At 43.8% G+C, this 27,520-nt stretch overlaps 1 protein-coding gene across 6 annotated transcripts in view; it reads right to left on the bottom strand.

The window, feature by feature from the left end:
• Window positions 1–27,520, bottom strand: part of nav3 (neuron navigator 3) — a 182,847-nt gene that overhangs the window by 54,084 nt on the left and 101,243 nt on the right. For all 6 annotated transcript variants that reach the window (XM_088288882.1, XM_088288881.1, XM_088288884.1 and 3 more), the window contains 4 exons: window positions 14,086–14,203; window positions 12,623–12,675; window positions 3,933–4,005; window positions 1,161–1,332 (listed from right to left, as the gene is read on the bottom strand). In XM_088288882.1, the coding sequence (XP_088145008.1) occupies window positions 1,161–1,332; window positions 3,933–4,005; window positions 12,623–12,675; window positions 14,086–14,203 (416 nt within the window). The remainder of the gene's footprint in view (window positions 1–1,160; window positions 1,333–3,932; window positions 4,006–12,622; window positions 12,676–14,085; window positions 14,204–27,520) is intronic.

Genomic DNA, 27,520 nt, shown 5'->3' with positions numbered 1-27,520 from the left:
TTTTTAAAAAAATTTTATTTATCTATTTATTTTTTTTAGCGTCATAGCGCCGTGTTTTTATAGCATTAGAACACAATATTCCGTTGGCCTCGCAAAATGCGTCAAAATCCAGAAAAACGCTGGAATTGAGGGGGTTTCCTCTCGTGAAAATTTCTGGGATTAAATGAGTTAAGTACTGTAGTTGCTGCGCTTGGCTTCAGATAGCGCAGTCATCATTAAAACGAAGTAGGAAGGAAAATGGAAGTCCCAAGTAGTGATGGACAAATGAAGCTTCATGAAGCTTCATTTTCCCATCATTACATTTGATTGTTTTATTGTATTTAATTCATTCCAAATCAACTGGTGCCTCATCCGCCTCTGATCTAATTCACCAGAAAGTTTAGAATTCATCAAAGTGTAGGCCGTGCTTTAATTCTTCGCACATGAGCATTCTCCACCTGTTGTAAGGGTGGGAGCAGGAGTTCGGGAATGTCAGGCAGCTGCGTCCCCTTACGAGCCTCCGCCCCGGCACACACAAACAACCCCAAACGCTGCAGCCCAAAGCTCTCGTGTTTCGAATGCCGCTCTCATTGGTTCATTTCACGGCCAAGCAGAGCCGCGACGAGGTAACGGGATCTAACGCATGGGAATGTCGCTCACGCGAGGCATGTCGGGCTTTAAATGCATCTCGGAAAGCGGGCTATTTACATACCGTGGCTGCCTGGCTTTGTGTTATGCCAATCCGTTCGTTTTGCAAAAAAACTCACAGGGGGCTCGATGACGAACCCTGTGGTGCATTCGACGCAAAGTCTGGGAAGCATCGGCAGAAAAATGCCATTTTCTGGTCGACGTATAGAAAAGAATTTAATTTGACAATGAGCAGGCGGATCTAAGAATACAACTTTTAGAACCCCTTTTCTCCAGATGTTCAACATCTGTTTGCTTAAAACTTGCAAATATGCCGTTTGCTCACAACTATTTATTTCAAATATCGTCGGTCGGAAAACAACTCACCGCGAGTCTAAAACCGTTTGGGCCGATCAAGCTGATTTGTTCAATCACACCAAACCACTATTACTTCCACGGTGACGCACCAGGAAACATTTAAAACGACGCCAACTGGAGGATGGAAAGAAGTGCAACGAGTTCACCGATCTCGGCTCCCGCTGTTGGAAGTGTACCTGGACTGCATCTCTTGCGACTTGCTGGCAGATGTTGCCGTGCTGCTGCCGCTCTGCTGGCTGAGCTCCACCAGCGACTGGTAGTACTGCTGCTGTTGCTGCTGCTGCTGTTTGTAGCGGGACAGGATGAAGAAGAGGCCCAGGATGCTTTTCAGGTTGCCATTCCTGATCTCTGCACAGCCGCCCGGATAAAAAAAAGAAGAAAAAAACACACAAAATGCAAATGCCCTAAGTTGACGTGGTGGGAATGTTGGAGCCGCATTATGCGGGACAGACCCTTGAAACATTTTGTACTGCCGTTCCAAAGCATGAAATAAAATGGCTTCTGTGAGTGGAAGCAGCTCAGCAGTTTAAGGGAGGATGGTACTTGCAATTTTGCGCTGCTTACTTGAAAAGCAGGAACATCGTCGTGATATATCAGCCTTATGTAACATACGCTGAGAAATATTCACAGAATTGACTTTATTTACATGAAGAGGAACTGCTCGTGAAACAATTAAAAAAAAAAAAAAAAAAAAACCCTTAGCATGCATAAGGAAGCAAAAATGAAAAATATTTGCATTTACGCCGGCAAGTCCACCCCCCAAATAGAGTGCCGGGATTTAATCGCTGAGAAAAATCTAAGTAATGTATCTCCCACAGCGGGCTGGAATAGAATTTGGATGAGCTCCGGCGAAGGAAGACTTCATCACTGTGACTAACGCAGCCATTTGTGAAATGGAGCTCTCGTATCAAAACCTTCAGCGAGACTCAGCACAGGGAGAGCAGAAGCCGATACCATTTATTTATTTATTTTTTTTTTTTTTAACTCATTCACTTCCAGTCGAAAAAAAAAAAAAAAGATTTTTGACGTCTTTATCCGTCAATGGCAGTGAATGAGTTAATTTTTCCAAGATCTTGCCACCACCTATTTTAAAAAAAAAAAAAAAAATTCCAAGATCATATAAGTAACCTAATTTTTTTTTTTTTTTTTTTTTTGAAGATGGTGAAGATTAATCTCTTGGGGGTTTTCCATTTCCTCACATCAACGGGCGTCAATTCATTAATTTTGGCAGACAAAATGACGCGGCTTTGTCGAACTAGCGAACTTCGGACAAAATACGAAACAACCGTTCAATTGCGTTTGAACGGCTCACCTCATATCAAATATTTTGGCATTTAATTAATTTTTTTTCGAGCTGTCTTTTAATTTTAAGCCTCGAACCGAGTAAATAATCTGATTTGTCCATTTATTTCCTGTATTTTGTGCCCGCCATTTTGTTTCAGCAACGCGTCCGCACAACCACACTGCTTAACGTCGCGACGTTCTGTTATGAGGCATTGACAAGAGACTTTCAGTCACACACGGTGTTTTCATTAAGCGGGAGTTTGGGGGGGGGGGCTGTTTAGCTGTCGCGACTCTGGCGCGCTGAAGAAAATTAAGTGTTTCTGCTTGGCCCGCGTTCAATGAAAATGCGCCTTTGGTTCCGAGCGGCTTTGAAGTGGTTTGACGGGCTTCCATTCAGTCGTTCTTGCGATTTGGCGAGGTTGTTCCGGGGGGGGGCGGGGTTACAAAAGACTCGGAAAAGAGGAGGGGGCAGCGGGGTGAGATTATTATTTATTAATTTTTTTTTTTTTTTAATTTTAGCAACTTCATCAAGGCCACGCCCCAAAACATGCCAAGCCAGAATCTCCCGTCTTTCCTTTTGTCACCGTCACTATCCGAGACAAGCAATGCTGTATTATCCAAAGAAAAGTGTCGATTCAAAAAAATAAATAAAATAAAACAAATAAAAAAAACGTGCCCACTTAAGAGTCTGCTTTTCTGGGTGGGCAGGTTATATACGGGGGCTGTTCGGGGACCTTAAAATGAAAAGACCGTCCGCCTTGATCTACGGCAGGAAAATGTGCAAAGGAACGTTTTGAACTTGCCGTTTGAGTCAAGGAGTGCCGATTTAATCGATTGCCACTTGAAAAGTTATTGCTTTTCGAGAACATTATCAAAACTTCTTTGTGCATGTTAATGACACGTGAAATTGTTTATAAAAATTATAGGAAATTATTAAAAAAAAAAATTCTATTCAAACTTTCAGTTGGAGAAACACTTATAATAATATTTATAAAAGACAGTCAAGAAATAACCGAAGGCAACGGCTGTTAGTAACCCAATAGCCCATTTATTTACAGACTCTGAAATTCCAGCCCTGCTGTGAGTCTCGTAGCTGTTTTTAGTTTGCGACCGCTCGTGGTGGGCGGAACTGGATTTAGAAGTGTCGGTCAGTGTGTCAAGCTCTGCCGACGAGGTCAACGGGATGATCAACGACAACGGGGAGCACAGTACACGCTTGAGTAAGGAAGCGATAGCCACGAAAAGATACGATTTGAAGGCTTGGATTTATTTATTAATTTTTTTTTTTGTAGTTGCTCGGCAACGTCGCTAAATATAGAAAAATTCATCATTAAGCAACCAAAACTGCGTCATATACAATGCAATTTTATTGTATTGAACCGCAAAAACATGGTGCATTTGTCATAAAAAATGATCAATATAGTTAAGCACGATTGTAAAACGCCATCTAGAGGCAACAAACAATTTTTTTTTTTTTTTTTTTGTGAAAGGTCTTTTTCAGAAAACAGAAGAATGCCAGATCTTTTAAGACATCTCAGAGGTATTTGAATTTGTGAAACAAAAAAATGTTTGACACCCTGGCGATGAATGACAAACAAACAGCACGATTCAAAGAAACGCGACTTTCACAGAATTTTAAGCGGGCTTAACATCTTTTTTCTTACCTTCTGCCGAGAGCCCTTGTACATTCACTCCTCTGGCGTCCAGAAAACTGAGGCAGGCGTCCACATTCTCAATCTGGAGACAAAACAGGCAATCAGATGGAGCAACTTACAATACTTAACATTCAATGGACTGAAAAGTCCTGTGGGGGGGTGGGGCGGGGGACGATCAGCGTTTATTAGCCATAAAGCACATCTTTGTGTGCTTTGCGGGCCCATGCCCACATGACCCACTGGCCCGGCTGCATGACATACTGACCGCAGTGTGTCGCCACCTACGCTGCCCGCGGCGTGGCGCCATGAAGTCATAAGCCATTGACAGCTAACTTTTCAATGAGATGAAATGCAAACACCCACAAATGGACAACACGCACGAAACGCGGCTATGGGTTCGCAGTTAGGGCGGGGGAATTCGCATGCCTCTCAAGCGCCTTTAAGACGAGGTCAAAGTTCACAATTCCAGCCTTTCAGTGCAGTGTGCCGAGGCCCACTCGGCCAGACGGCCAGCGTGCAGTGATGATGATTCATGAGGTGGAACGTCGCCCCCCTCCCCCCCTCCCGCCGCCAACCCCTCCTCCTCATCCCTGCGATATGCTAATAAGAATAAAGCAGCTTTACCCAGTCTGCTATTTTCAGGGTGATTAATTAAAGTAATAATAATAAGGAAGTGCTGCGTGCCATTAGTTTCACTTAATACCGAATTTCATTAGAGAGTTAAAACTCACATCCAAAGTAAAGGGGACGTCAACCCCCCCCCAAAAATTATTTGCAATAAAATGTTCCATGCGCCGTCAGTAGTCTAAACATGGCATTCTGATTAATTTTATGTTTGCGGAATATGAGTTAACCAGCAAAATCTGTTTTTGTCCCTCTCAAGGGGGCGGCCATTTTGTCACTTCTGTCCACTGAAATCTCCGAGCTCAGGTAACGACCAATCACGGCGCTCCTGTTTTCTGAAGCTAAGCCATGATGTTGTTAGCTTAGCCCCGAGCAACTGTGATGTCATTCGCAGTCGACAGATGTGACAAAATGGCCGCCCTTGGGTTGGCTAAAAAAAATCATATTCCGCAAAATGAATCAGAATGCCATGTTTCGGCTACAATGCCTTCAGAGAACATAATCTTGCAAAGAAAATATTTGGGTTGACTTCCCCTTTAATATTTGTCAGAAGAAAAATAAAGTCAGTTTACAGTATTGATAATTAGGGGTTTGGGGTGATAACTTGAAGTGCTTTTCGGTTTTGCCTCCCAACCACAAGTCACACTCAAAATTCCCCCGTCTGCGCGACATAACACGCGACTTAAAACACCCTCACATGTGGGCTTCCATATTCTTTCATGTTGCACGCACACGCAAACATGTGTCCTTAGTGCGCTTGCTTGATTAAATGCAGGGATTAAAAAAAAAAAAAAAAAAAAAATCATCATTCTGTTGAACGAGTTCTCGTCTGAGTGTTTTAACAGTTGATAACCTTCCCTTTGGGAAACCCACAGACTCGCCAAAGAGAAATCCCGAGGCTTTCCCAATGAAGCAACTATTTGTTTTAAAGTCTCCCTGAACACTAAAATGACACCCCCAAAAAATGCTAAATCATGATAAAGGTGTCGATGACAGCTTTCCAAAGTGCTCTGGCGAGCTCTAACTGCTCATTTGGTGGCACTTTTGGCTTTGCGGCAATCTTGCAAGCAACTGATATCATTTCGTTTTTCCCCACACAAGCTGGCACCAAACAGCCTATATCAGCAAGTTGGAAAAGACAACTTTTACGGACTGCCCCTAGCAACGGGAGTTGGCGTGGTTGCTCGCCACTTATATTGCGTAGAGCGAGCTTCGGGCATGGTTGTACTATTGTTGCTAGCTTGCGGGTTTACTATTCGCGGAATACGAGGCGTGTAACGGAGAGAAGCCGGTCACTTTTCAAAATCTTTTTTTTTTCAGCCTCAACTAATAAATAAACTGGAAGTACTGCAAGTTTTACATTTTGTGGCTCGGTCGGTGGTGGGGACCACCAATGGGAAAATGAAGCTTCAAATATGCTTCATGAACCAGTTGTTATATTTTTGACTCCTCTAGATGGCACTGTTGGTTTAAATAAAGCGTTTAAAAAAAAACGGAAAGTCAGTGTGCTTTCAGCCCATTGTTGAACCGAGAGCGACATCTACAGGAGTCCAAAAATACTACAACTGGTTCATGAAGCAGATTTCCAATTGAGCCTGGCAGCCTTTATAGGATGTGTGAGAAGCTAATGCAGCTAAGTAGAAACAAGTAGAACGTCTTGATCGGCCATTTTTTTTTTTTATACGAGGGACTATTTATTTCCCGCATCAATCAAATGAAAAATCATTGCCAGTGGACCAACTAGTGACCAATTGAAAATGTTGCCCTTTTTTTTTTTAAACCGCTTGAGCTGGCTCTGAGGCGGCCATTTTGTCACTTTCTGTCGCCTAAAAATGACATCACAGTTGCTCAAGGCTCAGGGGACGACCAATCGCAACTCAAAAGTGGAGCTATAATTGGTCGTTATCTGACAAGTAGACATAATTCAATTCATTCGTCCGATTGATATACTCCCTCGTAAATGTCACGTGAGGCATCAATTGGCTGGCGCAGACAAGAATTGGAACGCATTCCGCCTGCGATGAAATTGTCAAGAAAAATGAGCCAGAAAACAAGCTCCTTTAGGAAAAGCGAGCATCAGCATTTTTACAACCCACGAGGGCAGAGATGAATAAATGACAGGTTTGATTTCACCAAAATGCCATCCATCAACTGGAAACGGCTTAAAAGTCCTCCGTCAGTGCCTGAATATGGACGTCGCTTGCCAAACAAATCAGCTGGATAAATAAACCATTCCTGCGTCACTCTACCAAATTTCGCCTCGTGTTCCGATTCATTCCTCTTGACACTTAGAAGCCAATTAGTCGGCCCATCATTCCCGCCGAAGTGACGCATTACCGGGCCTGCTTTTCACCGCCGCCGTGTACTTAATTAATCAACACTGTCGAGCTGAGCTAATTTGAAATGGAGAATGTTTCATAGAGCCATATTTCACTCCTTTCCTGCTGCTAAACTACATTTTTTTTTACTTTTCGCCCCCATTAAAAGAATCACTTCTTTTTTCACCAGGGGAATTTTGTGCCATCCTGTGCTGATATGTCACGCACGAATGTCATGTGAGTTGTTAACAAGTGGCATTCCTTGCGCGGATAAAGAAACGCTCGAGTTCTGTCGACTTTTAAAGCTCACATGATATATTACCGGAATGTGCGTGGCAAACGGATGTCTTGATTATATACATTGGCTTGTTTTGCCGCATCATAAAACTTGCAGGCTGTCCGTGCGGCTTTGTCAGCATCTGCCGCACAGGATCGCTTTTGTGTCCGCGTGTCACACATCTTTTATTTAGAAATCTCGAGACTGATGTGGTCCGAAACCGTTGGACGGCACGTGATAGGGTTTGTTATCGGGACTTTCTTTCATAGCAACACCGACGACATGAGCGTGTGTAGGGCACAGGACAGGCACAGGACAGGCGTAGAAAATCACCAACAATTCAGCCAAATAGTAACAAACGACGGCAGCTCCTAATTACATTTCCAACGGCAAAGCTGCCACGCGGTAATCAATTCCACCTCTCGACGGTTCAGCGGGAACATGTAAAAGTCGCCGTTTATGTCCTGTGCCGTGACGGCAGTTAACAGAGATTTTACGAGGTATATCCCCTGACATGTTTGCATCTGTTGCGACGGCGTTTCGTTTTGGATGGCGCACCTGGCGTGTGGAGTGTTTTTTTATTGCCTTTTTGCGACAAAACAAATAAACTCCGAGTCATGATGAGGGAATCGAGCCAAACCAAACAGCGCCGGTCCGTATCGCGTATCGCAATCGAATCTTATCTTGGCTTTCGTGTCATTGATCGTATAGGTAAGTATGCGATAAAACAGAGGCAGATAAAACGAGGCGAGGATGACATTAAGTGCATCTTGATGGCTTTGAAAAGCGAACCGCCACAAGCCCGACGTGCGTCAACCCACCCGACCCGGCGGCGGGGGGGTCAACAGTGACCGGGTGGAGTCGACTAAAGGCTGTGAGCAAGCACGCCGCCCTTGCTGAAGATGGATGGCGGATTGAAAGCGACAAAAGGACAAGAAAGGGCGACGACACAAGACGACGACACATCGGGATGCCCCGCAGCTCTCGGGCTTTGGGCTTTGTTTGAAAAAAGGTTGTGGCGATCTGTTGCCGTGGCCACAGATTACAACAAGCGAGACTTGCGAATGCTCTATTTGGAATTTCCAAACGAACTTAACAACCTCCATGAAACGAACCTGATCTATGAAAAAAAAAATTATCGCCGCATCATCTTGACATCGATGATACCAATTAAACAACGGAATATTCTGGATTATTATCCCCGCCCGCCCTCCTGCTTGCATTTTTTTTTTTTATCTCGCTCAGCGACCACATGCCGCGTGCAGAGGTGGGATGAGAACCACAAGCTGCCAACTTCCAGGGACTTGCAACAACATTTTTTTTTTTTTTTTTTTTTAAGCCTCAAGGTAGGGAATAATACACTTTACAGGATTACTGTATATGGAGTGTAAAACGTGAACAGGCTCGTGTTATTTCGGGCGACTTGGAGGCACTGTAAACACACTCTTGAAATACACTTTGTTTGCAACTTTCCAGGTTCGAGTATTGGCGAAAATGCAAGCACTCGGTTGCTTGGCCCGCGGTGCGGCGTCCTGTATCGTTTTCAGGGCTTCTTGCTGAACCAGCTGTCGCATGTGGAAACATAACGAGATGAGCGGCGAAAGCAAACTAACCAGCGGATCTGAAGACTTTATTTTTCCCCTTAAATGAAAGTTTATTTGCGACCTCAACATTTGGCAGAGATGAACATGATTCCTTTTTTTTTTTTTTTTTAACCCCTCTTGACAAGTCGATCAGCGTGCGGAGGAAAACGAAGAGAACTAGAATTGTCCCTTTTTGGGGCGCTCGCTGCCAATCACCTGCCATCGGGGATGCTTCCCGAGCCCATAGTGGCCATCCTCCGTTTGTTAGATTTTTTTTTTTTCCGGAACAAGCCACGCTGTTGTAAACAACCCGAGGACTCCTGAGCCAGTTGGTTGCTAAAACTCCGACCCGGGGTGCGCCTCAAATTAGAAACATGATCGATTGGTTGTGGAGGTTATTAATGAGCAGCGGTGGTGATGAAACATCTGGCCGATGAAGAATAAGTCTGCGCCATTTGTCGTCATGTCGGAGGTGGAGTGCAGGCAGCACGCAGATGGGGTCCAGATGAGACCGGTGGGCCTTTTTGCAGTCTCAAAGAAACGCAAGGCTCAATGAGACCACAAAGGCAGCTCTGCAAACCTGCTGCTGAGGCTAAATAGTTAGTCGGGTTGCCTCGCTGATGTCAATGAGTTCAATTGAAGAAATTAAAAAAAATTGTGCTTTTTTTTGGTTTTGGTATGTCTAGAGCAGGCGTGGGCAAACTGCGGCCCGGGGGCCACAAGCGGCCCGTTAAACGTTTTAATCCGGCCCGCCAAAAGTGAAAAAAATGAAATGAATAAACCTTGTTAATGTTTTATTTTCTGAATATTGTGTTTTTTCAAAGACATATATAATGTTGGAATGCTTTTGTTCACTTTTATTTAAAATTAATTGTATTTTGTTTTTTCCTCCGATGAGGTGAGGTGACCAAAACACTCCATCCTGGTCCGGCCCCTCTGTCAAATTTTAGAACCCATTGTGGCCCGCCAATCAAAAAGTTTGCCCACCCCCCGGTCTGCAGTATTGTTTTCGATGCAGATACTCGTTCCAGGAAGTAGACGTTCTTATAACGATGGGGATCATTATCGTCTCAGGCCAGTCAATCAAGTGCAGCACTGCAAAAAGTGAAATCTTAAATAAGATAACATTTTTTTGAAATTTAACCGAAATCTGCTTATTTCGCTTTTTGCTCCGACAAGATAATTCTGCCTGTTTCAAGATTTGAGCGGAATACGATCCATGAAGCACTCCCCTACATTGTCATTAAATCACAAGTGCAGAACTATTTAGAGCCCGTGAGCCAAAATGCATTTAGGCTTGGCCAGGACGGTTGCTTTTAATATGATCCGCGACGCACTATAAATCTGGCAGACTAGAATATAAAAGCGGGGAGTTGTTACATCTAATCTCTTCGAAAACGATCAGCCGGCTTCTGCGGGCAGATGCCGCATCACTTCATTTACAGAACGGTATTCATCATTTACGAGGTGACGTGTTTTTTTTTTTTTTTTGTTTTTTTTTTGCACGAGACTCTTTGCTGAGGCGGCCCGAAACAAAAGACGCAAGAGTGAACCCGAGAAAAACAAAAGTGCACACTCATCTGTATTCCAGGGGAAGCGCTGCGTGCTTTGCTAACGATCTCTGTCCATAATGAGGAGGATTAGTGTTGCGAGACTTTTAATATTTTCTGCCGAGCGCTGAATAAGGCTCTTTTTTGCCATCCGCTGCTACGAGCTGGAAAAGTTGATAGAAATTATGTCAAGTTTCCCTTCCAACAAACACAAAAGTGCGCGTGAGACGCAGTTATCAGTTTACCATCAAAACACGCGCAATCCTGCAGTTATCATAAACCACCTGTCGCAAAATCATTCTTCAGAGCTTTCGGCGGACTGTTTCGATTCCATTGGGCTCCCTGCTGGACCACTTCCACCAGTGATGATTTTTTTTTTTTTTTTTTATACCTCATTTGGAGATTTCGCAAGGGGCTTCTATGAAAACTCAAAAATTAATCAATTAAATCACTAATTGCAAATATATGAAAAAAAAAAAACAGCATTGAAAATTTCATTTGTAGTGATGAAAATGACAGTTCTTTGGTAAACTGACTCCTTAGAATCAGTTCATCGAAAAGAATCGTTCAAAAGAGTCGTTCACCAAATCGTTCCTCGCTCGCGGAATCGTTTGTGACCCACATCGATTCCTTTGCGTCGCATGTTCACTAAAAGCGCTCCTCCATCTGACGCTGGCATCAAATTGATTGACGACAAAAGACAAGCTCTATACGTTGCAAACATTCAAAAACCATTTGCTCTTTGGAGGAAATCCCTACGCAGGCCAAGATTAGTTGACGAGTCCGCACTGACGCTGATGTGCTCCGGCAGCTGCTTCGTTGGCCGCCGTCCACTCACCACACCTGCAGAGACCTCCCACTTTGGACAAGAAGGCTCGAATTTTCACTTCTGCTTTTTCTCATCGCCGGTTAACCGGACTCGGCAACTCCCAAGCATCACTTGCTGACAAATTCTCAAGCATTGGGACGCATTTGATCCGTGAAGTCAAGCGTGCTTCCTTAAAGTTGAGATTCCCAAGCAGGCTGGGCCTTCGGTTTCCCCCAGAGCAGGTGGGGGGGATCAGGGGGCTTAGGAAGTGGCCGGAGACAAAGAATAAAGTTGCACACACACGCAAGCGCTACTCAAGGACATACCGTTGATAAAATCCAGAATAATTTGAAACCTAATCCCGACTCTAAACCACAGTCAGGTTTTAACGCAAGAGCACTTGAACCGATATTTCAAAACTCGCAAAATTTCCAGTTTTGTAACGACAGGAGGACCAACCAGATCAAAAAAAAAAAAAAAAAAAAGTAGAATCTCTTTTTCCACCGGAATAAAACATGTTTTGAGCACTTTCTATAATTGACGAAACAGTATTTGAAAAAAAAAATTGGGTTCACCAAAAACAGTGTCTAACCAAAAAGCGGAGAAAACAAGCTTTTTTTTAAGAAAGGAATGAAAAAGTAGAAAAGAAACTTTGACGCTGGCATTTTTTTGCTTTTGTGACACCTAAACTATATAAAAAAAATAAAATAAAATTGAATTAGACGGCAAAATAATTTCGTAAGAATCACACCATGAGCCTTTCCCGCCAGACATTTTTCTCATGATCGTAAAAACCGGCAGATTCTAACAATGACATTTACTTCATAGTTGAAAACAGCCAAACTCTGAAAAATTTGGCCTAATTAGTCAAAAATTTGGTCCGCCGCAGAACTTTTGGTTCTCGATTCTACAAGCCCAGACGACAATGAAGCCTTACCAGTTGGGCCCACAATCACTTTTGGCGTTTCTCTCCAGGAAACTCGGTTTGACACCTCTAACTCTCAGGTTTCACCTTCCCTCTTCCTTCCTGGTTCTTTAGCGCCATTTTCTCTTTTTTTTTTTTTTTTTTTATTTTCGCCGAGGAGCGAGTCCAAAACAGCTGAGAAAACGTGTGAAACCAATTGTCCGGGCGCACGACTTTTGGAGCAAATCCCAGATTGACTCCTCAGATGTTTCCGAGACTTTAAATCAAATCCATCAATTTGTCCTGTCTGGGCGACCTACATAATAACACAGTGGAAATATATGAACACATACCGGTACAATGGCTATAGCAGAAGAAGAAGAAGAAGAAAAAAAAAAAAAAAAGGGCCGGATTTTGCCAGGCTGGACCTCAGAGTGCTCATTAAAAAAAATCGTGGATTTACTTTTCCACTTTAGCGGTGGGCACGCGGCTGAACCGATATCACATAAACGAGCCAAAATCACCTTGTGAGGAAGCATATTAAGAACGATAATATTCAACTATATTTGATGGGATGGCGAACGTGAAGAGAATTTCACGTGCCGACAACATTCCGAAACAAAGAGAAGACTCACCATTTGGGTTTGACTCCGGGGGCTGCCATTGATATCCTCCACCTTCTCATTGGCTGCGGGAGAGAGGAGACGAAGAGATGTTTACCATGCCACAGAGTCCGCTCAGGTGCAAGCCGGCACGGAACCCTCCGGGTGAGGTGCGCGCGGCATGTGTGGGAGCGTGGGAGGGGGGGGGTGCGGGTGCGGGTGCGCGCGCGTGAGGCGTCTGGGAAGCAAAGCTGCCTAATTCGTCAGCTGCTGCCAGAGAATTACTGACAGGCCACGGCGCGGCCTCATTGTCTGTTTCGGGGCAAGCGGGGAGGGTAAAGTTTCAATCCGACGGAGAGGGAGAGAAAAAGAGAGAGCGTGTGTGTGTGCGAGTTGGTTCAAGGAAGTACAAATGACAGATTTAGGAGGATGGACAGCGTCGGTGAGTGGTAATGGAGAAGGAATAGTCTGCACAAGGAGGCAAAAAAAAAAAAAAAAAGAAGTGGCGATGGAGACACAAAGAAAAGTTATGAAAGTTTTTTTTTTCTCATTTGTACCCCCTTCCAAAAAAAAAATAAAATAAATAAAATAAAACAATAAAAAAAGGGGTACATAAGAATAAAAAGCAAGGGTAGGCAAATTTCTGTCATCAAGGCGCACATTAAAAATACAGAAATTTGGATATGATCATAATCAATTCACCAAATATTTCAGGAAAGTAATTTGTATGCGTGTAATTTATATTTTTCAACAAATAAATTAATTGCAACTTGTTTAATTAGGTATATTCATTGAAAAAAAAAAAAATTACCGCATACATTACACCATAACGTAAATGCTGCCGATACTTAAAGGGGAAGTCAGACCTGAAAAATTCTTTGCAATAAAATGTTTTATGCGCCTTCACTGGTCTAAACGCGGAATTCAGATAAATATTACATTTGAACTAAGCAGTATTATTATTATTATAAAATACACCGATTTTTAGCCATCTCAGGGGGCGGCCATTTTGTCACTTGCTGTCGACTGAAAATGACATCACAGTTTTTCACAGAGCTCACCCACCAAGTACGGCTCACCAATTTTCTGAAGCTGAGCCCTGAGCAACGGTGATGTCATTCTCCAGTCGACAGCAAGTGACAAAATGGCTGCCCCCTGAGACGGCTAAAAAAAACGGGTGGATTTTACTGCTTAACACATATTCCTCAAACGGAATATTAATCAGAATGTCACGTTTCAACTAGTGGCCTGCATCGAACATTTTCTTGTTTTGAAATTTTTTGGGGTTGACTTCCCCTTTAAGGTGAATACTATCTGCTAGACTGCAGCACTTTGAACCATCGGTAAATCATCTCAATGTTTTGTGTTAAATAAAATTTGATCTATCAAAAGTACAAGAGACTGCAAAGACCAAAAAAGCGCTTCCGTGCATTTTCTGGCATCAATAATAAATGTCATCCTAACATCGGGTTGGTGCGTGACGCGTAAGCGCGTACCGATTATTTGGATGATCTGCGCCAGCAGGACTCCATCGGTGACATCCTGGCTCAGGTCCTTGATGAGCCGCGGACATCCCGACTTGGCCAGGTAGTGATTGGCCCAATCTGTGTAAATCTGTAAACACAGAACATCACCAGACTATTTAAAAAAAAAAAAAATGTTGCCGAATGACGTAAAACATTGAATAAAATGGCGAAGCTGTTTAAGCATATTTTACAGCCCCGGCGTGAGTCGTTACGAGCCGACCACAATGACTCAACTGTTGCTCTTTTCATCTCAATTACGGCCCGATAAAGAACTGTGACCATTCAGTCATTTGCTATTAATGTTTTACAGCGCGGCACAATTTCCCATTTCACTTTCCAGTCCAACTAGGAAAGTTTCGATCTGCTGCATTGAAACTGGCCGTTGAATAAGCCATCCATTGCATTTATTGACCGGACGACAGTTAAAATCCGAAAGCCAATCTAAGTGATTCTTAATAGGCTGTGATTTCAGCTTTTATGCAAATAATCCATTCAGATCAACAGCGGCCATGCCAAGGGTGCATAAATCCAGACTGTAATTGATTCAAATGTAGTTTATAAAAGGAGCATTACATTGTATAAGACGTTCTATCATCCGCCAGACCTCTTAGCAGTCTTTTAGTCTTTCACGAGAGTCCATAAAGTGACTGATAAAAGACGGCCAACAACCGACTGAAGCCGACAGCTGCCGCCATTCCGCAGGGTCGCTTTGGCGAGACGCATGAGTGCTATGAAAACGTCCGAGAAAAAAAACAAAAAAAAAACAAACACTTGAAGTGGATGACAATGTCACGTATCAACGCTTAATATTGCATTTTTGGAATATTAATTAAGCTGCAAAAGCCATCGTTTTTAGCCATGACAGGGGGGCGGCCATTTTGTCACTTCTGTCGACAGAAAATGACATCACAGTTGCTCAGGACTCAGGAGGTGATGTCATTTTCAGTCGACGGAAGTGACAAAATGGCCGCCCCGTGACGTGGCTAAAAACGGATTGATTTTGCTGATTATTATGAAGTTGCTGCACATCTGTACACTTTCTAAAGCAGTGGTGGGCAAACTTTTTGATTGGCGGGCCACAATGGGTTCTAAAATTAGACAGAGGCGCCGGATCAGCTGCGGATGGATGCCGTGTTTTGGTAACGTCACCTACTGAGAAAAAAAATCAATTTAATTTGAAATAAAAGTGAATAAAAGCATTATAACAATATATATGTCTTTGAAAAATTATAGTATTTAGAAAATAAAACATGAACCAGGTTTATTCATTTCATTTTTTTCAACTTCGGCGGGCCGGATTAAAACGTTTAACGGGCCGCATGTGGCCCCCGGGCCGTAGTTTGCCCACACCTGTTCTAAAGTCTACAAGTCACAGGCACTTTTACACCCCCCTTTAAAAAGATGTATTTGCAATATCGCGATCTTGTCCAGGCTACATCTGGATTATGATTGTTTGCGAATATTTGTGCCTTTTGTCACTTCCATGAAGTTTTTTTTTTTTTTTGCTCTAGCGAGAAGGAAATCACATTTTTCAGGGTTCAAAAAGTGCCCATCGGTGTGAATGTGAGTGCGACGAGTTCGTTTTCTTTAAGAGCCCTGCGATTGGTTGGCAAGCAGTCCGACACCTCTCACCCAAATTCAGCAGGCGTTCGAGTTAAGAACTACAGAAAATGAATGAGCGGCAATTAAAATTGATAAACGCAACATGTCTGCAATGCTTGCAGTATACGTCCTGTGTATTCCTCATCCCTGAAAAGACCCTTTTCTCACCCCAGCGGGATGCCCGGCAAAGTATTATTTATTGTCTCATTTGAAGTATCGCAGTGATGCGTTCAAGTTAAGTGGAGACCTTTGCGCGCGGGCGGCGTCGCCTCCCATCTTCATCCCTCCCAGCTGTGTGACAAGCATCAGACGCAGCCCGCCCTCGCCGCCGCACTCGATTCACGACTCCCCGGTGACACCGTGGAAGAGTTCAGCCCGCTCGGCTCCTCTTTCCCTCTGCTTTTTTTTTTTTTCTTCTCGCCTCTGCCTCCTTCTGAGATGCCCACGTCAAATAATGCGCACGCGAGCGTTCAACACACACGTTAGCAAAGCCTTCCTCCTCCTGCCTCTCGTTTACCTTCTCCGTTGAGTCCCCCTTTTGGTGTGAGACATCCAGAGCAAGTTGTTCCCTCAGCCTCCAGCAGCCTTAACCACAATGCAGTGACAACATCGGCGCAGGTATTATTGACACAAGCTGCAGTGTCACCCGGCGTCCTCTAGGGGGAACCAGCGAAGACCGGAGGAGAAGGACCGCATCCCCGTCACTGTTCACGTATGCATCAATGCAGCATCAGTGGATGAATGGGCTCTTTAATCATGGCATCGGTCCAACCCCGTCGAATAAATTCAGTTTAACGGCAGTCGAGGGGGGACCCGGCACGTATGTCCAATCGATCCGAGGGCGTTTAGCGGCGTAGGGGCTGTCCGAAACGGGCTAAGTGTCCTCCCATGGCTGCGGCGGCTTAAAAACTTGGCTTGGGTCCTGTTCTCATGTGAGGCTTCAAGGTGATTAAATGCGACATCAAACCGTATTCGTGAGCAGCCCATACAGCAGAATGGATAGAAATGTGTGTGAGAGGACGGCTACATCATTGGAAGTAGTTTATGGCAAGAGAAACAAAAGCTACTGCATTCCGTTTTGTTTAGTTTTTTTTTAAAATAAGACAGCATTTAAAATAGTGTGAAGGTTCTTTGAAGCCTTTGCCAGGTTTACAGCACATTTTACACCCCCTATTTCTTGTGGCGCTGAAATTAGCCCCCGGACTAATGACAGGTTCGGCTTTGATTTTCATAATGACGGGGGTCAGAACATGAGTGAGTGTCACTAAAAAAAAAAAAAAAAATCGCTTGGACTTTGCACTTCACAGTCTACAACGTGCCGAGTGCCACTTCGTTGACAACTTCATCGGATAAAACTCAATGCAGCTCTGCTTACCCTTTGGCTTTGAAGTGATGGGAGAGATGCTGCACCTGTGTGCGATTACGCATGGTCGTTTTTCAGACTGTCTAATCTCACTTGAAAGTGGCTTTGGATCTTCACCCAGCCTCGCTGATCAAGTCAAGGGTGGAGGAACGCCACGTTTGGGCGGTTGTTAAGCAAATTAGACCCCGCCCCCACACACAAGCACTCCAGAGAAACTATTTGCCGTTCAAGTCATTTTCCGGGGTCATTTAAAGAGATGAACCGCCAGAAAGAGCTGAAAACAAATTTCCGCCAGAATCACGCGACGCACATGTCTTTTGTCTGCGTTTCAAAGCGGAGCACCTGGAAGCCATTTTTGACCGCACGGACCTTCTTTGAGCGGCAAGTCTGATGCGTCTTGATTCCCTCCAAAACTGTCATTACCTTCTCCCGAGAGCGGAATGAGTCGAGGGCCCCTTCCTACGTGCAGCCTCCCAGCGCTGCAAACACCCAAAGCGGCGAGTCTGAAAGTTTCCCCAACGGTGACACCGGCGGACACCAATCAGGAGAAGGGGGTCTCTGTTGCCGCGCCAGCTGTCAATCACGGCAAAAAGTGCGGCTGTATTTTCAAAGCCGATGAGTCGGCTCTGCACACAGCGATTAAACGCATCAACGGACAAAGTAAATATCGTTGCATTTTTTTATATACATTAGAGATTACTTAAATTTAAAAGTAACTAAATTAGAGTATTTGAAGTAATAGAGTGTTCTGGCTGGTCCACTAAAAATTCCAAGACCACAAAAGTAGGTGATTCTATTTGTATTGTTGTAGCAAACTTCCAAACGATTTTAAAGTTATTATTTAAGACAACATTCGTGCGTATCGTCGCTTTCAAGCTAACCCTCCCCCGGTGTGACATCACGACAACGATCGGAGAATAAGACTAAAATGACGGCGCCAAGACGTTCAGTCATCTTTTTGTCACGTGCCAAGCCACTTTGTCGCTTTTGCAGAAGTGCTGAGTCGAAAATGACATAATTGCATGCGGCTGGGAGATGTTTTTGGACGCTGGATGTGGAGCGCTTGGAAGTGCGGCGTGCCAGAAAGAAGCCGGGAGACGGAGGATGCGGTGGAAAGGCCAAACTAGAAAAATGAATATTTACAAGCTAATTTTGTAAGATTTGTTGCACAGCGTTTGTCTTCCGGTGGCTTTGAGATTTTCTTGTCCAATCCGATTTCAGGCTACATCGCAATCAATCGTGATTGCCTATGTCATTTCATCCAAATTAGCAACGAGACCGTTAACCAATCAGATTTCAAATTGGGCCTCATACATATTAGAGGACCCTCGATGATGTCGGTATTTTTCTGTCTTCTGATTGGTTGGACAGTACCAGCCCATTTGGACGATCTGCGCATATTGTTATATTTAATAATCAGCATTGCTGGTAAGTATGATGAATTATTGTAACGTTTTTTTTTTCATGTCAGGAAGTTGAGTGGGACGAGCATTTGTAGTCCAGTTTAATGAACTGACAATTGAATCTCAGGGAAGGAGCTAACACATGAGGGTCAGGATCGCGATTGTTGGGGTTGAAATCACGCCTTAAAGGGGAAGTCAACCCAAAAATGTTTCTTTGCAATTAAATGTTCTATGTGCCTTCACTAGTTTAAACATGGCATTCTGATTAATATTGGGTTTGAGGAATTTTAGTTAATCCGCAAAAACTTGTTTTTAACCATCTCCGGGGGCGGCCATTTTGTCACTTCTGTCGACTGAAAATGACATTACAGTCGCTCAGGGATTCGTTACAACCAATCACGGGTCGCCTGTTTTCTGAAGATGAGCCATGATTGGTCGTTAACTGAGCCCTGAGCAACTGTGATGTCATTTTCAGTCGACAGAAGTGACAAAATGGCCGCCAGCTGAGATGGCTAAAAACAGGTGGATTTTACTGCTTAACTCACATTCCGCAAACGCAATATTAATAAAAATGGCACGTTTCAACTAGTGGGCCTGCAAATGACATTTTCTTGTTTTCGGTTAAAATAAATAGGGCACGCATGGGCAATATTATATAATATATAAAATTGAGGCAGGGAATCAACAATCATGATCCTGCATATTATGTCACCCTGCTGAAAAAAGTGCACAGAGGAAGGCCCACGTTTGAATTTTAGCGCGATATACATTAATAAGAAGCAGACGCGGAATTATGAGGTTAGTCTTTAGGAGCTTCCTGTGATGATTGACGGTTGTTCGTTCACAGAGGCCAACAGTTGTTTGCAGGCAGGATTAAATATCAGTCACGGAGTGATGGTGATGTCAAGTTCAGGAGTGATAAATCGGTCCAAACGTATTTTGCTGCTTGTGTTGTGGTCGTCACGGAGGCAGCCATGACGTTGAGATGCAATTGCTGCACGTCGGCATTTGCTTTTTATTAAGTGTTACCCGACTATACTACATTAAATTTTTGACCTTGTTGTAGCACAGATTTTTCAGCATTTTTTTTTTTTTTAGAAATTAGAAAGACTACGTATTGATACACGCTGGATGTTTGAAGGTTTAGATTTACTGTTACGTCAATGCTATATGCCGTTAGCCCGTCTATGGCATTTCACATTGTTATTGAGCTAGTGGACTTTTCTTAGCCAGGTTGAACATTTTGGCATTTAAATATCCAATGTTCATGCCTGTTTTGTTTTGTGTCAATTTTACAGGACATCTGGGAGTGTCAAACAGCTAGAAGCGCGCACTCTGCGCCTCTAATTCGAAGGGCCGCTGAGCGAGAGTGACAGGTGCTGAGGAAAATGAAACGTTTCTTTTAATTCATTTAAATATGTTGGAACTATGTTTTAAAATCATTGCAGGTCAGTGTGAAATCGTGCAATAATTGCGGGTTCACTGTTCAAGTTCACGTGCACAATTTATGTCAGGGCGGGAGAATCGTGCATTCTCTTGCTTTTTAGCCTCAAGATGCTGGAGTGTTGCACAAATGTCCCAAGGCTTCGTCTATTCTCGGATATCTCGCAACTCTATGTAATCACTCTTTCTTCAGACGCCCCCACCCCATAACAAAAACACAAATAAATCAGACCGCTAGCATGTCATTAGACCGCTGCCATGGTGAGAAAGCTCCAGCGGAAACACACAGCGAACAGATGTGCACACGCACTTGAAACCTTCTCATCAAAAACAACCACTGTGACGTGCCGGTTCATATTGTCGAGCTGACTAAAAAGCAAATTGTGTGCGAGGGAATCTGTGCGAGTCATGGCTGGAGGATGTGTCACATTCTCGCAGCATTGACCGGCTCGCTGGTCAGCATCATGATGACAACTTGTTGGGATGAGGAAGAACAGCGGAGTTGTCGTCAGGCAGATTTTGCTAAGGTTCTTTGTCTATTAGCGCCGCCATCTGCTTTGTGTGGAACAAAAGTGAATGGCGATGACATCGTTAATAGGGTTTTGATTTGCTGCCATAAAAAAAAAAAAAAAAAAAAAAAGCTTTCCTTTTGATGCAAGCTCTACAATATTAAAGTCAATCAGTCCTAATAAAGAATTGAATTCCTCCACTAATTAAATAAATGGCTTCATAAAATCCTCGATTCAAAGCTGATTATGGAATAGTCAAAATGAGTGACAAGACAGATTGCACCAAGCACTTGCTGCGGCACCTCTTGATGTAATACGCAAAGCCACCAGCAGGGGGCTGCACTGCACTGATCCTGCTATGCAACCAGCTGCCATTCAATCGAGATCAATCCCAATATTTACAAGCCAAGGACCATTGAAGCGCCTCAGAAATCACGAATAGCATTTATTCTTTCGTCATTACGAGCCACATCTCTCCAAACAAAAAATAAAAACAAAATCGGCACCATTATTATCACATACCAGCTTTATGTCACACTTTTGGTTCAGCAATAAGAAAAAAACTGTTCTTGTCCCATTGCTGTATGGTGACATGAAAGGTTGTACTGATTCCATCATCATCGTTGGAGACGGGTTTCAGAGAGGCTAAGCGTGCCCCCTTCACGCAGCCTCCCACTCCAACGCAGCGTTTCATTTATTAGACGGGCGGTGTGTGTGTTGCTGAGTGTGAGCAAATCAGGGGAAATTGGGGCCATGACCCTCGACGGCGCGAGGACTAATAGTGCCGTCGTCCCATTCGAGGGCGTCAGCAGACCTTTGGTGATTTCTTACAGAGCCAAAGCAAGTGGAATGTTACGCAATAGCCAGATTAATCACCTGACCTGAACCCGATTGAGCATGCATCTTTTTTTTTTTTTTTTTTTTAAGATAAAACTGAAGGGAAAATGAAATAAAAGCATCCCATATTTGGTTCCTTTCTTTCAAGTTATGAATTAAGGGTTCGGTTCAGCAACAGGTGGATTTAAAAAAAAAAAAAAAAAATGTCATAGCTTTAAATTAGCTTATAAAATTGCTACTTAACTCATTCACTGCCATTGACGGATATACAAGCCCAAAAATACATTTCATTTGACCTAAGCTGACGTAAAACGAGTTCAATATAAATAAGAGTGACGATTAATGCGCAAGAATGAAATGTGACCCCCCCCCCACCTCCCCCCTCCCCGTCTTCTTCTTAAATAGGACCTGTTCCACAAGTTGCATCCAGCACCACATTCTGACTTGATGACACACCGACGAAGGTGAAAAACAAAACCTGCCGTGCTTCATAACCTTCCAAACGCACGATTCCCCAGACTTCCCGTAAGAGTCCATCTTATGCAACCATTAATGACTCCCAGCAACAGTTAAATAACACCGAGGTCTGAGCGGGCTGCCAGCCACCTTCCCAACCTTGATATTTACTGTAAAGTGGTCCGTGTGGAAGTGCTCAACATCTGACTCGCCGCCGAGTCACGTGTGACGACTGCTGAGTCACAGCGAGTCCAGGGAATGTGGTTCTCCCTCGCAGCCTGGCTCGGATGTCTTCCCCCACTTTCGCTCGCCAGCAGACTGTGAGTCACACATATTTGCCGCGCGTGTCAGCGTTGCTTTTGATGGATCTTTACCTCCACACGTGCTACGAAAATGAATGACGATGTTATCGTGGACTTTAGGAACTGCGGCCATGAGAATCCAGATGGCAACGGGTGAGACGTTAAAAACGCAACTTCTCCGGCTCGCTGTCAGGATTTCCTCTCGTCGCTTTTCCCCGCTTCCTCGGCCGAGTGGCAAATGGTCTCGCCTTGACAGATGGATGCAGGCTGGAAACGGGAAGTGCACCGACATTGTCACTTCCAGGTCACGATAGCTGGTGACACAAGGAGTCATGAAGGGGGGGGGAGTCGCTCCACGTGAGCCACTTCGCTTTCAGTGCAGCAGCTACAAAAACAAATCCAGCGGAAAAAGAAGTGTGTGTGTTGAAGGGCTTGAAAATGAGGAAAGAGGGAAGCAGAGAGCGGCAAGTAAAGTGCACGCGTTGGATGTCAGTTCGCTGCAGGTTCCAAAATCAAAATATCAGAACTAAAAAAAAAAAAAAAAAAAAAACTCCTTTGTGATCATCTTGGATTTTTGTTGTAATACGTCTCACTGAAGTGCAGTGTGCAATTAATCAGGCTTTTTAAAACACTGGTGAAGAGCGTTAATGAGGGAGAACCGAAAGGAGCCAGATGAAGGTCAGGTTTTTTTGTTTTTTTTTGTTTTTTTTTTTAAATAATGATTGAACCTGCAGGATTTCCAGTCAGAGCAAAAAGAGAAAACAAGGGCAGCTATTTTTGACCTGCTGACAAATTGCCCGCATTTTCCAGTGCCTTGTGAATTTTTTTGCACTTCTATTGTTCTGCAAAGACGTTCAGCTTCGGGACACGGGGGCTCCTCGCGATCTCCGGTTGAGCTTTAACGACTAAACAACAAGGGCAAGGAAAAGAACTCTGAGTCCGTGGGGGAGAAAATGTCTCTTCTGAGGAGAATCTTGTCAAGCTCTTTGGAGAGGGGGGGGGGGGCATCATTATTTCCCATCGCTGTGCCTGAGAGCATTTCAGGAACTTGAGATGCTCGACTGTCGCACTTGAGGCTTCGTCCTTCTTTGACTTTTTAATTGCTCGTCTAAAAATAGTTGGGTTTTTGAGGGGGGCCAGCGCCCTTTCCCCCCAGCTTAGACCCGGCCCTGGTCCGAAGACTGTCGGAAGTGAATAAGTTAAACACCCGGGAACCATTTTAAATGATGAAAAATGGCTAATATGTCTCCTTTAAAAAAAAAAAAGTCGCCCCTCCGCAAAGTACTGCCCGATGACTCCTGAATATTTTGCTAATTTAGGCTTTCAAATGGTATATCAATATGCAGTGTGATGCTTGGATAAACAGAAGGAGGGAGAATCGAGACCTTGTACAGAACACTGCAGGTCAGCTAAGATTTTGCAAATATGGATGTCAGATGGATCCGGAGGAAAAATTCAATAAAACACATAAAAGCTTTTTTGTAGACTTTGCTGCCGGGGTAAATTAGTTTTTATAAGTGACGTCTCGATGCCGAAGCTGAGCGGCACCTTACAAATTTTCTGCCTGAGATGTTTGCAAAAACGTGTCAATCAACGGAAATGCCGAACAGAAAAAAAGCAGTGGAGCAGAAAATCTGATTCTATTATGGTAAAAAGCTTGCAAATTTTTTTTTCCATGTGTTAACTCATTTACTGCCATTGACGGATAAAGACGTCAAAGATCCCTTTTTTTTTTTTTTTTTTTTTTTTTACTCGGCTGGTAGTGAATGAGTAAAAAATAAACCGAGTTGGATGAACGTGCTCAAACTTGCATACATGTCGAAACGATACACAAGAAGCATAAGGACGAGGGTGAACGACAGGTGAGAAATGTGTCCTATATCAAAACTAATCTTCCTGGCCTAGAGGAAAGCAGTAATTGTGATAGCAAGATGGTGTTAAGTATCTAGTCAAGTGCGGCGACCTGACCGGAATACCAAACAGCCTTCACATATACAGCCGACTGGAGGCAGACGCAATGTTGCTGTTCATTGGTAATAACCTAGCTCTTAACATTGCCTGCGGTTCAGCGGGTAAGAAAAAATATGATTATCTAAAGTTTATTACTCACCACAGCAAAGCATGTGGTACAAGTTGATGCTTTGCTTTAATGATACCGGGGCGAGCGGCACACTGTGCTGTCAGTGACACGCTGCAGGTCAGGAGCCATTGGACATGCATGGAAAGCGTGATTCGATTAGTGGCGCACCAGAAGCACATTGCCAAGTGGCTTGTGAAAGATGAGCCTGTCGTTGGTCTTGTTTGAAATGTTCAAATTTACTGGAAAGGAATGCTCAGAGGATGGGATGGTTAATAGGCAAAAGAAATAATAAGAATTACATAATGGGCTCATGAGAGAGTCATGAAATGATATGTTTCGATTCCCAAACCCTCAGCATGTGGATGACGGGGATAGTTAGCGTGATAGCTAGCTAGATAAGATAGCTAGACAGAGAGATAGAAAATGAGAAGTAGCATGGGGATTATAGGGATGACTAGCGAGATAGCAAGGTAGCTCGCTAGAAAATTAGAAATATTGAAATTCTGAATAAGCATGGGGGTGATAGAGATAACTAGCTAGATAGCTCTCTAGATAGCAAGGTAGCTAGCTAGATAGATGGATTTAAATTGAGAATTAGCATGTGTGTGTGTTTAGCTAGCTCAATAGTAAGATAGCCAGCTACATATTTAGATTGATTGGGTGATTGGGATAACTAGCTAGCTAGCTAGCTAAATAGCAAGATAGCTAGTGAGATAGCAAGCTAGACACAGTAGCTCAAAATTGAGAATTAGCATGGGGATGACGGGGATAGTTAGCTTGATAGCTAGCTAGATAAGATAGCTAGACAGACAGATAGAAAATGAGACGTAGCATGGGGATGATAGGGATGACTAGCTAGATAGCAAGGTAGATAGCTAGATAGATGGATTTAAATTAGCATATGGGGAGGTAATAGGGATAGCTAGCTCAATAGCAAGATAGCCGGCGAGATATTTAGACCGATTGGGTGATTGGGATAACTAGCTAGACAGTCCGCTAAATAGCAAGATAGCTAGTGAGATAGCAAGCTAGATGGTAAAATCGCAAGATAGATACAGTAGCTCAAAATTGAGAATTAGCATGGGGATGATAGGGAGAGCTAATTTGATAGCTCGTAATTGAGAAATGTAATCAAACACATCAAAGTCATCCTAAACCTGAAACTAAGGTGGATCGGTGTGACGAAAATCGTGGTTTCCCAAGTTGATCAGCCGAGCAAGATTTGACGCTACCCCCCCGTGGCTAGGCGCCTTGCTATATTCAAACCACAGCTTATGTAAAACGCCATGGATGAATCACACCAGAAAAATCAATGTTTACCCAAGACGTGGGAAAAGAAAAACAAGCACTCCGAATGTTAGGACTACAAGGATCTCCGTGGCCTTGTGTCACGCTGTGCGAAGCCCGATGATGAGCAGTCTTTCTGGTCAAATCTCTTGTAGCTTTTGCAGGCCGTTGCAAAAAGCTGCAAATCCCTTCGCTTTGATTGCGTGCCAGAGCTTCCCCGTCTCTCCCTCACGACAACTTCACATCCACTGTGGGCTGTTAATGCTCGACCCATCCCACTCATTTTTTTTTTTTACTCCCCTTGCTTCTCTTATCCTCATCATATCTCCTCACTCATTCATCTTCCTCTTGTGGTTATATCTTCTATACACTTTCTCATCCCCCCTTGCTCATGTTCCCGCCCCCCCAGAAAAAGCACCCCGGTGTGATGCAGAGCGAAGAAGAGAAGTCCTGTCTGGCCCATGAGATGGGGGCAGTTGATGAGACTTTCAGGTGCTTTGTCTCAATGACATCCGGTTTTATCGTTGGGGTGTGTATTGAAATCTTATCATCTAACATTTGTTTCCAATCTCTTCTGCCTGACCATCGCAGCAAATAAGAACTCAACACCTGGGCAGATGCCGGGGGCGTGTTTTGGATTTACCATCCCAATATAACGCAGCCAGCCAAGCCTCTTGGAAGAGATAGCGACTCATATATATCACGGGTGCATTCGGAATCAGCGACCGCCGAGCTCCCTCGCTCAGCAGCTGCAGAATCAACGTATAAATATACGGTGAAACATACGCCGCTCCTTCGAGGCCGCGCCGTGATCGTAAGTGCTTTTCAGTATGGAGGGTGGGGTTCGCCGAGGTACTCAAAACACCCTTACCTAGTAAATCAGCAGGCGGCTTGGATTTCGCCAAATGAAAAGCCGCTTTCTCACTGGAGACGCACTCAAGAGCAAGAGAGTCCGCATATCACCGTGGTTTCGAAGCAAAAAGTCCCGACAGCAACCAAAAATGTTTTACTAACTAATGTATCTGGGGTGCGACAGCTAAATTCCACTCTTTTCACGTGCACATTTTCCTTCCTTTCTTTGACTTTTCCATTCGATCCATCATCCATGTGACAACCTAACAGAAATAGTGGCGGCATCATTTGTCGGGATAAAATATATGACTGCGCTTTGGGAAAATACTTTTTCTTTTTTTTTTTTTCAGCTTGAGGGTAACCCCATAATTATTTCTCAAGCCCAGAGTTCTCCACATGGCTTTCGGATGACTTTCCCCGGCAAATGATACGAAATAACCCAAACACTGTGAGTCATTTTCACCAGTAGAAACCATCAGCCTCCCATTGAGGGCCGTCTCTTAACGTGATGGTTTTCAGCATGCACGATCCTTGAAACCTTAGAGCCTGTGCCCTTTTGATTCTGCGGTATCAGTAATTCCTCCACCCCAACAGGGATAAATCATAGCAGAACTGCCCTCCTCACCACAAAATTAATTTCACTCCCCTTAAAGCTGGGGATTTTCCAAGATGACAGACACCACGAGTGAAATTTGAATCAAATGAAGTCAAAGCAGCACGAGCAGAGACTTATTTGTAAGAACACACACACGGTCACACACCGCTGTGGAGTGTTCTAATTTCACCTTTCATATTGTTTTTTTTTTTCTTTTTCTTTTTCAACTGGGTCACCAACTCCGTCTGGAGTGGAACTTGATCAGCGCTGTTCCAGAAGGTTAGCCGCGAGAAAAGAATGGGGTTCACCTGAAGTTGCTTTCAAGTAATCACACTCCACCGCAAAGTACATCAAAACACATTTTGCCAATTTTGCTCAATCAAGCATAAAAGCAGAGTAACGGCTCTCAACCAAAGCTAGAATTTTTTTTTTTTACTGCAATCCAAGCCAACTACTTCCCTAATGCAAGAAGATGGCATTTCAAATATGAACCGACAGGTATTTCTTGTCCCAAAACTGGACCGCTGTTGAAAAATGTATTGAAAGCAGTTCCACTCGAATGTAGATCAGGCGTGGGCAAACTACGGCCCGGGGGGCACATGCGGCCCGTTAAATGTTTTAATTCGGCCCGCCGAACTTGCGGTAGTTAGGAGCGACTCGATTGTTTTCGGCAACA

This window comes from Idiotropiscis lumnitzeri, chromosome 2 (genome assembly GCF_059441095.1).
Source record: "Idiotropiscis lumnitzeri isolate Australia: NSW breed Sydney's pygmy pipehorse chromosome 2, RoL_Ilum_1.0, whole genome shotgun sequence".
NCBI lineage: Eukaryota > Metazoa > Chordata > Actinopteri > Syngnathiformes > Syngnathidae > Idiotropiscis > Idiotropiscis lumnitzeri.
The sequence above is the reverse complement of the archived record's forward strand: the minus strand, read 5'-3'. Positions and strand labels throughout refer to the sequence as shown.